At 37.0% G+C, this 16,589-nt stretch overlaps 1 protein-coding gene across 2 annotated transcripts in view; it reads left to right on the plus strand.

The window, feature by feature from the left end:
- Positions 1-16,589, plus strand: part of ADAMTSL1 (ADAMTS like 1) — a 387,761-nt gene that overhangs the window by 297,179 nt on the left and 73,993 nt on the right. For both annotated transcript variants that reach the window (XM_015614942.3, XM_015614944.3), the window contains 3 exons: positions 3,003-3,207; positions 4,446-4,593; positions 8,557-8,641. In XM_015614942.3, coding sequence (XP_015470428.1) covers positions 3,003-3,207; positions 4,446-4,593; positions 8,557-8,641 — 438 coding nt within the window. The remainder of the gene's footprint in view (positions 1-3,002; positions 3,208-4,445; positions 4,594-8,556; positions 8,642-16,589) is intronic.

Raw genomic sequence — 16,589 nt, forward strand, 5'->3', positions numbered from 1 at the left:
AGGAGAGGAGAGGAGAGGAGAGGAGAGGAGAGGAGAGGAGAGGAGAGGAGAGGAGAAAAGAAAAGAAATATCAAAGGCCTAAGACTATTTATCAAGCTGTACTGGATTATGGTCTCACCCTGCAATTGCCCCTTTGCATCCCTTTGCCCCACTCTGCCAGCCTCACTACTCTGCTTTAATCTGCCCCTGTATCAATTGCTCAGGCTACAACAGCCTGACCCCTGTTTTCTGTCTGCTGTTTTGCCGACAGAAAACTTCCCCTCTTCTCTGTCTGCTCCACTCTCACCTGTTTTCCTATGAACCCACAAACAGGGCTCAACTCTTCATCCATCACCCTGACAGGGAAGGCACAGCTACATGTGTTTCCTCCAAACCTTAGAGGCACCTGAAACTGGATAGACCATAAGGCTGGCATGAGACAGGGCCAAGTCAGTGGGATAAAAATGCCTTTCCTCTGAACTTGCACAGTTTAAGAAAAACAAAAAAACAAAAAACAAAATCCCCAAAACAACAACAAAATTTTAAAAAACCCGCAGCAAAAAAAATTAAATTAAAAAAAAAAAAAAGGCCCTGGTTTGATTGCATTACCTGCCTGAGACCAGCATCTAATACTAGAGACAGCGTGATAAACAATTCCATAAGTAGAGAGCTAAGCTGTGAAGGCATCTCTACAAGATTTCCCTGCTGCAACTCCTCAGCCTAGTATTTTATCACCAAGATGGAAATGTATGACATAATTTTAAATGCATGTCCTTGTTTTTGGCAAATTTGTGAGAAAGCATCTGAATGGGGTCCCTCCAGAAAGCAAATTCAAGTGGCCCCTCCCCCAACTCTTTTGGGAAAATATTTCCTTGGAGAAAAGTGGATAAAACTATTTATTTAACAAGTAAAGTATTCACAAGCATAAAAAAATTAATAATATTAAGCAATAAAACCTCTCACTGTTCTGAAGATGTGGGGCAGTGAGTGCCATTTCTGAACACAAACTGCGGCTTCTGCTCCCCCCTTCGCTCTCAGAACCAGCCTTAAAGTGCAGAACTTAACATCCAGCGTAAACAGAACAGACGACTGGGAATACAAGCATCATAAACTCAGCCCAGGACAATGCACCACAAACTCTTCTCACAAATCCTCAAATGTTGCACCCTTCATACTTTGAAAGGTGATGTGACACCTGCTTTAAGAGGTGTGCAACAGGGAAAGTTCTTTTTCCTCTTTTACATTCTTACAACACCTGAGAAGCAAACTATCTGCTATATTTACGCTACTTGAAATTGCTAAGGTTGCCTAAGGCACATGAAAACTTGTCCCAAAGACTTCAGGAAATTCCCTAGTGCTGTCACATTTTAAAGCTAGGAAAAGATGGCTGAAGTGGGCTGCAGCAAATTTTGTATGAATTTCTGTTTGGCAGTAAGAAACCTTAGCTGTATGTTGGGAAACTTGTTCAGCAGAACCACAGGAAACAGAAGTATTCCTAAAATTACATCTTTGTGTAATATGTGGCTTATGATCAGCACACAATTATGGCTGTGCATGGAGCATGATTCCTCCACTGCTAGTGGCAAGTCATAGAATTAATCAGTAGCTTTACTACTCACAAACAACTTTTAATTAAAGCCATTTCGCATTGAGTTTTATGGTGCCACCAGACAGTAACCAAATGAAGGCATTGCCAGGTATACTGGGGCTGATATGTGGACAATTAGAGAGAAAGAGAGCATTTTTCATATTGCTCAACAATATTGTGTATCCTGTATCTGTTACTTAACAAAAACATTTCCTTTGTTTTAAGTGAGAGAATAAAAGTCTGCACCTTTCACTTCTTTTACTTCTTGTCCAAAGGAGGAAACAGGTAGGGCAGTTTTCACAAAAAACTATTCTTTGAGGTGAAAAACTGAAATCTCCCAACTAAAATCGTTGTTTCAAACAGAATTTGTCATGTCCTTATGAAAAAGAACTTGCTTTGTGGGATAAAAAATTATTTCATTAAGTGTTTCCAGGTAAGCAGAATGCACATACTTCTGTACTTCAGTCATGCACAGTAATATACAGGAAGAGCCACACTGGATCATGGTAATGGTCCCACATTCAATCTATAACAAGGGCTTGAATATAAGCAATACCAGATTATTTTACGTGGACAGACAGGTATACATATATTTAAAAAAATACATATCTTATAGCATAACTAAAAAAAGGATTATTCTCGAAAGTATGCGTAGCTTTTCAGAACATATATGTATTGTTCTGAAATTTTTCATTGCATTCTCAAATGGCACTTGTAGCGAAAAGATGGTTCTCAGCTCCTGTCACTGCCTTAACTGTAAGGAAACAAGATCTATCAGGTTTATCCATCAGAGGACATTTACCTTACAAGTATAGTCACATTTTCTTTTTGCTAATTTCCTCCTTTCTTTCTTTCTTTTTCCTCTACTGAGTTGCTTCCTTGGATAAAACACTGCTCGTTCCCTTTATGTTCTGCAAAAGAGGCATCAACCTCACAGCTCACTTAGTTTCCTGTGATTTGTGACAAAGATTCCTCAGAATATGAGAAATTATGAAAATATGATTATCACATCAATTTTTAAAAAAAACTTAGTTAAAAGTATTTAGATTTTCTATGGCAGTAGTAATTAGATTAGTGGGAAAGAGGAGATTTCATATTATTAACTGTGACATAAAAGACATCAGCTATGAGCATGCTTTGCTGCTGTGGACACCTATGAAAATAGATATATGACTCACTTTTACTGATGTTACCCAGGTAAAAAAAAAAAAAAACAAACCAAGCCAGACCAAAATAAATGAAAACAAATCAAAACAAAAACAAACACAATCAAACAATCAAACTACAACAAACCAAAAAAAAAAAAAACCCAAAAAAAACCAAAAAAAAACATACAAATAAACAACCTTACAGATAGCAGTTTATATATTTTGGGGGTAGAGGTGAGGGTGGGAACAGCAAAAGTAATGTTTCCTGATGGTTCTTTGTTTTCCAGATGGGAAAGTTCACCCTGGACTGCCTGTTCCTCCTCCTGTGGAGGGGGCATTCAAAGCCGCAGTGTCTCCTGTGTGGAAGAAGACATTCAGGGGCACATCAGCCCTGTGGAAGAATGGAAATGCATGTATACTCCAAAGATGCCTGTTGTCCAGCCTTGCAATATATTTGACTGTCCAAAGTGGCTTGCTCAAGAATGGTCTCCGGTAATCAACTTTGTTTTGTTGGTTTTGTATTTCACACCCTAGGGAAAACATCTTAAATTATAGTTTAGTGAGTTTTTGGAAGTAGGAACATTTATTGTCTTCCCTCATTACCAACACCTCTGTTTTAAATTATGCTGTTTGTCTAACTGCAAAGTAACCACTTTGGAAAAATATGTTAATAAGATGAAAACGAGCAAGAAGAATGATGGAAAAATAAATCAGCTCTATAATATTAATTTGTGACCTTCTACTAATAATAGACTAGGAATATAAGTGAAATGTAAATAAAACCAAAAAAGATTAATAAGAAAAAAAAAACATGTAATGGTATTTCTGTATTACAATATTTCAGCCATAAATCAAAACTCAATACCACTGAGAAACTTCAAGAAGCACATAAATTTGTACATGACTTTCCTCTTTGATACCTGTATTTGTCTGTTACTGACTTGCCTTTCCTTCTGTATGAACGTAAATGTCTTAGAAATGTCCTTCCACAAAAGTAGTGAAATAATTTAACTTTGTACATAAAGACTTAGTTATATGTAAATATCATTTCTCACCACCCCAGTTTGTAAACAACAAGTAAATTGTGCTTTAGAAGCTAGGCTAGCTTACCTACAGATGAGGTGTTTTGACTGATTGCAAAGTGTTTTCTGATTTCCAGATGAAAGCTGCTGTCCAAGAGCAAAGTAATATTGGTAACATCCACAGCACTTCCAACTGATTGACCGTCTCCTGTGCAACCAATTTTGAAACAATCTGTGCAAGGGATAAAAAGCTGATGAACCAGAGCAAAAATAAATTTAAAAAAAAACAAACTAAGAAAGTGTCTGAGGGAAGAAAGCCCAATAGTTTCCAGAATAGCTGAGTGTAACCCTGTTGATGCATAAGCCCCAGTACTTTGTCCAAGCAAAGCAGAGTGGCTAAAAATGAAACTGACAGGGTGTTACTGAGCATATCCAATACACGACATATGGCTACAAGCCAAGTAGGCAACATTGCAAGAGTGATACTGCAAGAGAAGTGGCAAAATGTCCAAATCAAGTAAACATTCTGAGCAAAAAGGCAAAAATTTCTATCAATTTTATACTTATCCATAATTACCAAATACAACGAATACTTTATCTTCAAGTTTGGGTGTTTCTGCATCATGTTTGCCTCTCTGACATTGCATTGCTATGCGTGACTGGGTTTTTCTGCCTGTTCATTTTTTCATGTTTTTTTTTTCAATCCAGTGTACTGTGACCTGTGGACAAGGACTCAGATACCGTGTGGTCCTTTGCATTGATCACCGGGGGATGCATACAGGAGGCTGTAGTACTAAAACAAAGCCACACATTAAAGAAGAATGTGTTGTACCCACTCCTTGCTACAAGCCCAAAGGTAATGAGGCAGGATGTTTCTCTTAAATTTTTCAGAGCTCTTCCATGTTCAAGACGTTTTGTTTTTGCTGCTGGCACCCTGTTTCCACCTGCGCTGAGTTAAGATTTTACACCTGTCTGTTCCTGTCTGCCTGCCTCGGTTTGGAGTGCTGACCTCTTTTGTCTTACAAGCTTTGGGCCTTTCATAGTTAATTTGTTGTCCAGCAGACTAAGAAATAGAAATGTAAATTTGTCTGCATTTTCACAGTTTGCATCCAAGCTAAATTTGTCCTGTGTTTTAAAATATACTAAAATGAACTATATAAATAATGCCTATGGTAAATAAATGTAATTACAAAAGTGCCTGTTCATAACTTATAGCATGAAATAGATCAGAAGCAAGCATATCTCATGAGGTTTTTCTTACTATCTAGGCTGCAAAATTTATCAGACAGAAACATCTTATAGAAAATTATACAACAATTTTTTGTAGTAATATTTTTCTTGCTTGGGCCTCAAACAGAGAGGAAGACTGGAATAAAATCCCCATGGGTTGTTGAAAGAAGAAGGAAATATTTCTGCATTTGTTTGTAGGTTCTTATGGGATGGAAATGCTAGGAAGAGACTTGGAGACTGGGTTGCATTAACAGGCAGTGACCAGGTATAGCAGACACATGTATCTGGTGATTTTCACAGGTATATGAGCATGCATGGGAGTATGCATGACTATGCTGACTAATTTATGGAAACCTCTGGGCTACAGAAATTCATGTGGACTTTTCTAAACTGAAGACTTCCACTCTTAAGAAGTCTTAAGAAAACATAAGAAAACATGGCTCTTAAGAAGCCATAAGAAAACAATTCCTTTTAAAAAAAGAATTGTTATCTTGAAACATATTAAGAGCACTTTTTATGAAGCCCTATAAAATAAGACTGATCCAGGACCCTGTGCTCTTCTAAGATGGAACAGTGAAACATATGATTTTAATTTCTGCACTAAGAGGCTGATGATTTGGCACACATGCCAAGTTTCAAGATTCCAGTTTATCATGACCATGAGAATTCATGGTATCTGCCAGGCACCAGATATCTGCTTCACCAGAGTGGTGAAGCTGAGACATAGAGTCTTTGGAAAGTAATGGGTATGCTTACGCTGTATTTTACTGCCCAATATGAGCTTACTCCATCCACCTTCCAAGACATAAAAAAACCAGCAAAAATAGGCCCTGTGACTGTGTTAGCATGACTCTGAGCCTCATACTGATATTCAGTGGGTTTGAGCTCACTCAGACAGCTATTTTTGGGGGGCATTTTAGGTTTATGGTGCTCAGAACACATGTAGTGCAAGATCCAGTCTGTCTGCATCATACAGTGTTAGCAAAATGCAGCAAGACACAGAAGAGAACTTGTGCTGCAAACCATCCAAAACTGACTTCTGCTTAGAAGGGTGCAAAGCCAACTAGGAAAGCTTTGCTTACCTCTATCTGTCATGAAGTGTTTCCAAATGGGACTTCTCAGGGAACAAAGTAAATTACTTCTTGATGGAAGCCCACCCTTGCAATAGCATGGCATCTTTGTCCTGCGTAATATCTTGTGCTGCCCCTTGCAGCATATACATGATTAATTTGTGATTGTAGGGAGTTACTTCCTTCTTCCATTTTTCCACATGGAATGAAAAGTCCTGTGCAAAGCCTCCTTTAATTTGGTTTAGTTTAACTCCTCATCTTTGTTATGCAACAGTCTCACAGTTCTCCATAATGCAAGAGTTAATGTTTGAATATCCATGTATCTGAAGGCTGACCAGTGATTACAGAACAGTGTTGGACTAGACAGTATCCAGAGGTTTCATCCAAACCAAATTAGTCTATTTATAGACTAGAAATTTGTCCTTTTTATTTCACGCAACTAACAATTACTAGCAGAGTTGGACATTTAGAGCAGTAGGGGTAATGAAGTACCTCTCATTTATTGAATGTTGTAGTCCTAGACTGGGTTTTTTTCTGCAGCTGGATTAACACAAAGCAGAAGACAATCTTCCAAGCTGACAGAAGCAGCAAGGCAAAATATGTGGAAGTCTCTCTTTTCTTAACATTCTCTGCAAAAAATAAATAGAAGGCAAATTGTTAATGTAATTTATTTCATTTTAGTTTATTCAAGCTCTAAGGAACTTTATGTTGCACCAATAACGGGAAAAACTAGGATATCACTAGATTAAGTAATGATTTTCTGATTTTATAGAGAATGTATATTCACCTAATACAATTTTCTGTGTAATACAACATACAACCATTTTTACTGGAAGTGTTTTATAAAATAAAAGATTTTGCTTTAATCTCCAAAGGTTTTTTTTTTTTCATTAGCTTCTATGAGAAGTGCTTATTGTTCATTTTTCTGTCAAAGCATACTGTACAACATCAACATTTCTAATCATCTGACAAATTTTCAGTAGATGTGTAGATGATAATTAACTACACCTGTAAAAAAATAAGGTTATTTTAAAAGTGACAAAACGGGCTATATTAGACAAGGATTTTGGTTTTTACAAGCACTTGCATCTAAGCAAAAAAAATCAGAGAAGTATTACTTTCCAAAACCCATATTACAAACTGTAGAGCACATAAATAGAAATATTTCCTACATATTCTGGATGATTAGGAAAGTATAGACTAAACTAAGAGCTGTGATGGCAAACATTCATCCTTAAATGGCACTAACATGTTACATGAAGAGCTTGACAAGCTGTTTTTAAGACAGAGGAATAGTAATTCTATTACTGTCCCTCTTTTCCTCAGTTAATAACTTGCTCCAAGGAAGTTTGCATGACTAAAGTTGCAGTAGCTGTGCAGTCAAATTATAGGTCATCATTCCTCTGTGATACAACTGAGAGATGGAAAATTTCACGTGCATATGTGAAATGTTCATTGTTCTGCACAATAGAGTCACAGAAAATTCCTGACTATTCTGAAAGATGTTAACCTACTCCTGTTGACGAGTACAAGTCCATCCTTACTCAAACCCAAAAGGCTTAGGTGATTTGTGAGTGGCAAATAGGCTTTAGCCTATAACCTAATAGCTCTGGTTCTCTTCAGTGGTCTGTCTCACCACCCTCTGTGGTTTTTCCCCCTGATCCCAGCCCAGAATGTCCTGTTGAAGTGCAGAGCTCCTTCACAACTTTTAGTGCCAAATTTGCTTTTGCTTTATACCCCTGTAGAGATAAAACAGCTCTGCTGCCTTCAGCTCAACTACTCCGCTCTGACACTGCATGAAAGTGGAGTTTGGCTTGCAAAGCAGCATGGCCCTGCACTCCCCAGAGCAGAGCAGCTTGTGCACACATCCTGGAGGGGAGGAAAAACAGATCCACTGTTTTCCATCAGGAATGACAGAAAAAGTATCAAAGTATCAAGCTCATTTTTTTAAAGAAACCACATAGCTGATGAACTGATAAACAAGTTGAAAAGCATAGCTTGTCATTTAATTATAGTTTTCCTCTAGTATCACTCATCAAAGCAGGGTTTTCTTTATTTTTGTAATCTAGCTAAACCAAGATCAGCATGTCTTCCAAAATTCTAAAATTTAAAGGTAAAGAAAGGATGTTATACATTTTGCCTTTTGTAATGGAGGCCTGTTACCCTTGCAAGTTTCCCTTCAAAAATACTTTCCAAAGTGCCTACTTCTACGGTTCCATTATATAGTCTGAAAGGTGACAATTTTAATATCCCTGTCTGGCTTCAGGGCATTATAGCCCTGCTACCTGCAGCAGTGAAATATATGGCCACATAACCTTGCAAGTGATATAGTCCAGGTGATGAAATGTTTGTTTCTCTCCCCTGTGTCATCTTTTCTCTTTTTCTTCTTTTTGCCAGGCCTCTGTGTGTGTGAAGGCACCCATACACCACACACATGCTTGGTGAGCACAGGGAGGGAGGCACACACAGCAGTGTTACCACATACTTCCTATTTTCACATGCTTATCTTTGCTCCATAGAGAAACTTCCCGTGGAAGCAAAGTCGCCATGGTATAAGCAGGCTCAAGAGCTGGAGGAAGGAACAGCCGTATCTGAAGAACCCTCGTAAGTCTCAAAAATTTGCTTACAAGTCGTCCTTGTTATGTGACCCTGAGAAGCTGTGGTTGTTCCCTCCCTAGAGGCATTCAAGACCAGGTTGGATGAGGCTCTGAGCAACCTGGTCTAGTGGAAGGTGTCCCAGGCCATGGCATGGGGAGTGGGAACTTGAGGATCAATAAGGTCCTTTCCAAGCCAAAGCCCTCTGTGATTCTGTGTTTACACGTGGGAAACTGGGACTTGTGCAGAACCAGCACAATCTCTTGCATGTATTTGGCTTCTGTTAGAGTGTAAAGGATGAGCCCAGCCCTGTGGCTATCCATGGTCTTAAGGCTTAGGTGCAAAGAGACAGATTTCAAGAGGGTAATTTAATTACAGATTTAATTTAAGCAAATATAATTTAATTTAATTGCAGATTTAATTTAAGCAAATATACACATTTTATATAAGGTCATTACAAGAATATTGTAATAAAAGTGCATCCACCTTTGTATTTTTGTGTTCTCTATTACCTCTGTAACTTCACAGCTCAGCAGCTTTATTTATTTTCTCAATAACCCCTGTGAAGTAAGGGCCAAACAAAGCAGCCAGTGGTGATTCCTTCTTGCCTTTTTCCCCAAGCAAAAGCATAGTAACAGCAAAAAAAGTATAAATTTTAGTAGAAAATAAACTAGAATCCTGTGATGCATACCACATAAGCCTGGAGCAATGAGACTAAGAAATTATAAGTATTCTAATGTTTTGATACAAGTACATATTAAGTTTTTGATGGTTTTGTCTGAAAGTGCAATAAATCCATGCTATAATTGCAATGTCCATACAGAGTTTCCATCAGTATCTTTGTGTTCCTTGTGTCTGAGCACATGGCATTTTTTATTATAAATGCAACTATGTATTATATTTAAAAACATTATTATGCAATATAATTGCCGTTTTGGCATGATTAATGTGAATTGAAGTAATTAGAAAATGGAGCATTGCAAGAGAGCTGGAGACATATGTAGTAAGTCTTTCAAAACAAAATCCAGCTGTTGTATATATAAATAGATACATATAGACAAATATGTTTGTATACAGAAGCATTTATATACACATATACACAGTCAAATGTACATTCATATGTGTTTATATATATTGGTAGCATCTATCACATATAGATAATGAGATCTTTAACTGCTTCCAGAATTTCATAGACTTTATGGATTGATTAATTCAGAGTCAAAGCCTAGAAAATTTGGTATTTATGGATATATTAATTTTTCATTTGTAAAGTGCATTATTTTCTTGTGATTTTTCTCATGACTATACTAAATTTCTAAGCTAAATGTACATTTATTAACCTGTAAATAAACCTTTGGAGCACACCTCAAATAGGAACAAAATTGATATATTGTTATATGGTCATATTCAGAATAATTTGTTACTGAGAAATAACAAAGAAATTTTTTGATCAGTTTTGTGAACAAAGTTGATTGCACTGTAGAAAAGGAGTATAGGTATATAAGTGTGTGTGTGTGTGTGTGTGTGTGTGTGTGTACATATATGGGCATATGTAGCTTTAAATATTAACAATAATAATAACAACGATACTTTTAATATTAACAAGAAGGGATTTGTAGAGATAAAACATAACCTATTGTTTGTCATGACTTGTATTTTAATAAAATCTTTTTGAAAACATTATGGGTATATTACTTGTGATACTGAAACAGTCCTTGAGATATCTAAAGGAAAAGAGGTTTAAGAACTTCAAATTGTTTTCAAGTATAGTTATGACACCTCCATACTTTGTGCCACTGCTCTGCTGTATTGAAGGCCCTTTTCTGCAAAGGCTATTGCATTTATTGCAAGGCTACTGTGGTGCCAGTGGGACACGTTAATTCTCATTCTGGACAGTGCCCCACAGTCAGACTAGGTTCAGTTTTCCATGAGGTGACATTTCATACATTTGTTTCATCCCTACAAGGCAGAACGCCAGGAATATTTCTAATCTTCATTTTAGGCTACTGAGAAACCTCCTTAATATTAGTTCAAGTACAGATTTTTATAAGTGTTGACTAAAGGGCACAAAGTCAGGTTCTTCACACAAACTTTCCCAAACCTCAGAGATGCTTTGAGTTTAGTTTAGAATGATTTTTGATGATAAGGCATGAGACAGGAAAACCAAATGAAAACTTAGAAAATTTGAGCTGAAGAACCATCCATGCAGTCCCCATTTGTAACATTCATCTACATTGTAACATTCATCTACATCTAGTTTCAGAATAAGTAATCTGTTTCAGGAATTTTGAGTTATGACTTTCCACCTAAAATTGGTTTTGATGCTTCACTATTAATATTGTTTTTTATTAATGTCTGACTTTAAACAGCTATTCATTTTAGGTCCTGATTATTAGATTAGAAAACTGTGTGTAACAATATAAAGAAGGAGACAAAACATTTAGAACTCACCACAATACAAGGAACAATCAACTTTGGGGCAGCTTTATAGCATAATTTCATTCAGCTGTGTAGAGATTTCAAACACACTGAGAGCGAGGTGTATTCCCTGATAATGCACCTTTTGGCTAGTGCTCCTGCAGCTGTGCAGAGACACAATGTAATACTCCATGGCCCACCACCCTTACAGATGTCAGGCTACCACCCACATATTTTGGCTGATGAATGATCAGTCTGGAGTGTAGATGCATGGGAATTTGAGGGTTGTAACAGCTGAGAGCTTTTTAATGTTGGATTCAGCCCTAGCTGTTGTAAGACTGTGTGATGTGGTCAGCTATTTTGCTGACTGTGGACTAACCAAAATGTGAGCAGCTGTGAGGCAGGAGGAACAGCAGAAGGCCTCGAGTGGCATGGTAAGCCAGGTGCTGAAGAGGCAGCATTTTGTTCATGAGTGTATTTAAGTTGGAGAAATGGAAGTGTCTTCAGACAAGTTTTGTTTATATGATTTTCCTGTTCACTCTGTGTTGGTGCAGTAATTACCAATTCCATTACTCCTCTTGGGCAGACATCAGCAAGGATTCATTCTTTTCCCCCCATTTCATCTGAGGCTCCTGCCAAGCTTTCTTATGCCACCAAGCCCCTGACTGCCCCCATTCTCCTCTACAAGACAGGGCCATTCTTTGTAGCCAATAGACCATTATTCCCTGTCCACTGTGATCCTTTCTCCCTTATCCTTCCTCAGGCAAAGAAAACAAGCCTCATCTTCAAGCAATTCTATTGTCCTTCTCAAAGTTCATATTTGATTAGAAGTTTAAAATCTAAAAATCAAAAATTTCAAAAAATCAACATTTTCAGCTTATTTCTTATAAGATTTGAGATTAATTTGTGAATCTCTGTATCGCTGTCTTCTGATTTTTATAATTTTCTGTTGAATATTATTTTTGTTATGAAATTGCACACAATGATTTATAAAGCTACAGTATTTCTCATATACTATCCTTCCACCTGTAATTTGTGATCGTTCTCTGATATGTGCTGCCAGAAAACCATTCCAGATGCTGCAATTTTATTCCATCTGTGTATAATGCCTTCCATTATTTATATCTTCAGGAATTTCTAATGCAAGCAAGTCTTACAGTTGAATTTTGTCTGTATATTTCTATCTGTCAGTTGCCTTCCTCTCCTCTCAGTAATGTCTGAATTTTTGACTATTAACTGATTCTGACGGAGGTATAAAATTATCACAGAGAATTTTACTCCTCTGTCAAACTTGGTTGATATTCTTCAGGAAATTCAGTAGAAGTATTTTCCACTTGTGTCACTGAAGTAAACTACTGAATAGAATTCCCCAGTTGAAGAAGAGATTTTTAGAGTTCAATCCTTAACAGACAGCAGAGAATCCACTTGGGCATTCAGCCTTCAAATGTAAATCCATGTTAAGTATTTCTTTATTCATTCTGTGGCTCAAAGAATTAATCACAACCAATTCAACCACTTCAAGACTAGAAAGAATAGTTAGGTTTGTGTTGTCTAACCTACTACACCCTTAAATGGGATCAATTAAAAATTAATTGCTGACAGAACTACTATGAAATATTCTCTGTTGGTAAAAAGTATTGTAGTCTTTGTCAGAACAAATGTTTAAGGTGAAAAGGCTTTGCTATCCTGTGTTGAGGTACATTTTGTCTTCCTATTGGTGTCCATCCCTGGACTGACCATTCACCAGGCAGTAGAAATGTTATCTTAGGAAGGAGCCACCGTATCTTTCTGTCTGACCTCTTCTGCTGGAATTCATTACATCAGCACAGTGTGACAGGCAGAGTCAGAAAGAGTAGCAGTCATTATTAAAAAAGCATGGGGTTTTCTGTGTATTGTGGGATTTGGTTAAGGACTAGTGCAGGATTTCTTTAAAAGATTTCTGTCTCTAACTTTTGAAAAATGCTTTTGTATTTTAACACCCTGTCCCGCTTTTAACATACTGCCATAAATAACCCTGGTGCTAGCCATTAAGAAAAAAAATAAACCAGGAGGACAGGATTGGGGGATGGCTGAGTGACGGAGGAGTGGGTCCAATAATATCTGGGTACCAGATGGCACCATCATAATGATGGGGCCAGTTCCGTAAAACACAAAGGGAAATTCCTGACATGCATTAGCAGAGGTGACAAAGCCCTCAGGGAATTGGATATGGACAGAGAGACCAGTGTGACAGGGGCACACAGTATCTCTTTCTCCTTTTCAGTAGGTGCCTATGCTTCTAAAGACACATAAGCTATTTTAATTTGATTTTCCTTGTTGACCAGTTTCCATTATTTATTAATGGAAATAACAGAAATATTAATGGAAATTAATGGAAATACTCCATTATTTCCTTTCTCTGTACCTTATTCACAGCTTAGTAAGCTTAAAACTTCCTTTTATGGCTTTACTTTAAAAATAAAACATGTTATGATTGTTGGATTGCAAAAAAAAAAAAAAAAAGATAGTGAGAACATGTATAGCTTTATCTACAGGGCCACTGCTTGTACTCTTTAGATTCATGTAGTGAAGAGGAAGAAGATGTAGGGAAACAGATCTGATATCTGTGGCTGCTCAAAGGGAAGGTCAGCAATGAAGCAGGCACACATTAGGTAATGATTTCTATCTACTCATTCAAGGACCCACAGTCACAACTACTTAGGATTTATGCATAATAACAATACAGGAGAGAAACAGTTATCCCTCCCTGTGGAGAAAGGCAGCAGTGAATGAAAAGTACCAACAGCATCTGATGAAGAGACAAACCTGAAGAAAAAAATCAAATTAAAGCTACTTAAAAGAAACTATAGACAGACAGAATATAATCGCTCTAATTGGAATTGGACCTATGCAGCTGCCTCCACTGTTAATACTCTTACAGATGAAGCCTGATATTTTATTGATAAGTGTTAATGACCACTGTTTCACGTCTCTGAACAATGACACCAGCAGCTATCCTAGTGGTGTATGTGAGCATTAAAACCTGTGGGAAGGTGGCATTACCTGGAGGAAAAGAATGGGTTTGCATTTCAGCTCAAGACAAGGAGTCTGGAAGTCTGTGCTCAGTTCTGGATCTATCACATAAAATTTCCAAGCCTTCAAAGAAGCCACTGAACATTTCATTTCATCAGTAGTATCTGAGTTTAGATACTTTAATAAATGGCTGTCTCTGCTTTAGAACACTCAGTCCCACTGGTTTGTGCATGTCTCAAAACCTCAGACTTTATCTAAGCCATGGATTTAACCAATGGTACTTGAAAACAAACAAACAAACAAAGCAAGAAGATAAAATAAAACAAATGAAAAAACATTGAGCAATAAAAATTAAGGGCAACATGTAATTATGTAGCAGTGAAGAAAATTATCTGTTTTTCTACACAGCTCAAAGCACACACTTGTTTTTCTTCATAATACATATTGTAGGAACCCAAGTCCTGAACAGAAGAGGCTGTTGCTACATTCAAGAATTTTGAAAATATCTGAAACACTCAGCAGAGTTCTCTGTGGGTCTCACCCTGAACCCACTGTGACCTGCTGTGAAAGGTCTCCCACTGTTGAGTATTGACATTGTCTTCTTATTTCTCTTCTGACTTCCCCAGTCACGTATATATTCCTGTATGGAGGGGAATATGCTTCAGTCCTTAGCTGAAGGAATGAGTTATTGCATTTGTCTTGTTTATTGTTATTAAAGGGATGATTATTACAGTGGGATTTAAGTAAGCAATATGGAATGACAACTGAAACACCTCAATCATTTCCCATTTTCTAAAAAAATTTCAGTGTACCTATTCCACTGCTTCCATTTTCCAAGCAGCTCAGAGGTTAGCATACAGAAATGCCTAATGCTGACCATTGGAAGATGAGCTATATGCAGGACAAATAACTTCAAATCTAAAAACTGTCCCCTTTTCATTCATATACTTTTTGTGGTTTGTTCTCAAACATTTGGCAACACTTGTCATTAATGGCAACACAAAGATATTTAAAAGTCTTTGTAATTTTTGATGTTAGGATGATGGAAAATTCAGAAACATTGTATATTTATCTTATACGTTCACATTACATAAATGTTTTGTTTTTAATGGCAATTACTATATGGAGATTTCTTTGCAGGGTTTTCTTGAGTTTCTCCTTTTTTTTTCTTCTTTTAACTCTTTTGATTCTGCTAATTTTCTTTTTCTCAGTTAACAGTTATATTAGAATTAAATCACATTTCCAAAGTGAGTACTTAAAATGTAGGAACTTGGCCTAGACAGCAGCAAAAATACCATTTCCTGAAGGTGTTGTGTTTATTCATTATGAATTGCTGACTCAGGTGAAAAAATATAATACATGGCATTTAGAGATCAAACCTCATTTCAAAAAGGATCCAGTCTTCTTCTGTGTCCTCTTCCTTTTTACCCATGTTTGTACATATGATACACATCATGTGCAAATATTCCAAGTATTTGAAGTATCTCTGTTTTTCTGAATTAATAGTTTTAATACCTTGCAGATTATCCTCCCTTTTGGTTTGGAGTACAGCAGGTCTCCAACAAAGCAAAATTGCACAACAATTTACAGTGTTCAAAAATATAAGACAGCTTCTGATGAAGAGCAGGACCCTTTTTTCCCATAATCTGATTGGGATTTCTACCTTTCAGTTTGCCAGGTTAAGAAGCTGTACATTTCAACTAGTCAAAATATCTAAGTCACAGTAGCTGATGCAAACCACTAAATCTCTGACAGGAGCTTTTCCATATCAAAATAGAATTACAGCAGCTGCAGTCTTAGAATGGCCCGCCTGTAGTGCTAAAGAGTATGACCCTCTCAAAATGAAAGATATTGGAAACAAGACTTGTATTTTAAGTTAAAATGTCTTAAGAGTAGGAAAATGTAATCAATTTGTATCAGTAGTTTCCCAAAAGCTTTTCTCATAAAAGAATTCTGCAGTCTTGTAGCAGCATGATAAATATTTTCAAATTTTACAATAATACTTGTAATAAATTTCTTTCCTTTCTGTTACTTTCTGTGTATAGTGCTAGTAGTGGATGTCTTGTTTATAACAAGATTATAAAGACCTAAAAAAAGTGGGTAAAGAGATGCTTTTTACTCCCTGTTCCAAAGGACTGTGATGTTCTAGTCAGGATTCCTGGTATATACACCTGGGAAAACACTAGCTTACCTTTTAGGCTTTGGATTTTTTTTATCTTTGACTTGGAGGGAAAGTCCTTTTGTCAACTAGAGAAAGGTAGTGGATGGAAGAGAGAAAGAGTGTAAAAATATTTTAAGATATGCTGATCCCAAATTTCCCTTCCTATCAAAACTGCTCATGGGATTTCCAAGGTAAGGAATGAGTTTGCTAGAGCCCAGACAATAATAGAAACATACAGGTGTACTGCCTTCAGCCCTGGGCAAAGCTGTCCAACTCTGGTGTGGCCTATCAAAATAAAGACCAAAGGAAGAGGAATACTGTCAGTGATAGCCAGGTTTCCATGAAAAATACACCACAAAAGCTGAG

The sequence above is a fragment of the Parus major genome, chromosome Z, assembly GCF_001522545.3.
Source record: "Parus major isolate Abel chromosome Z, Parus_major1.1, whole genome shotgun sequence".
Lineage (NCBI taxonomy): Eukaryota > Metazoa > Chordata > Aves > Passeriformes > Paridae > Parus > Parus major.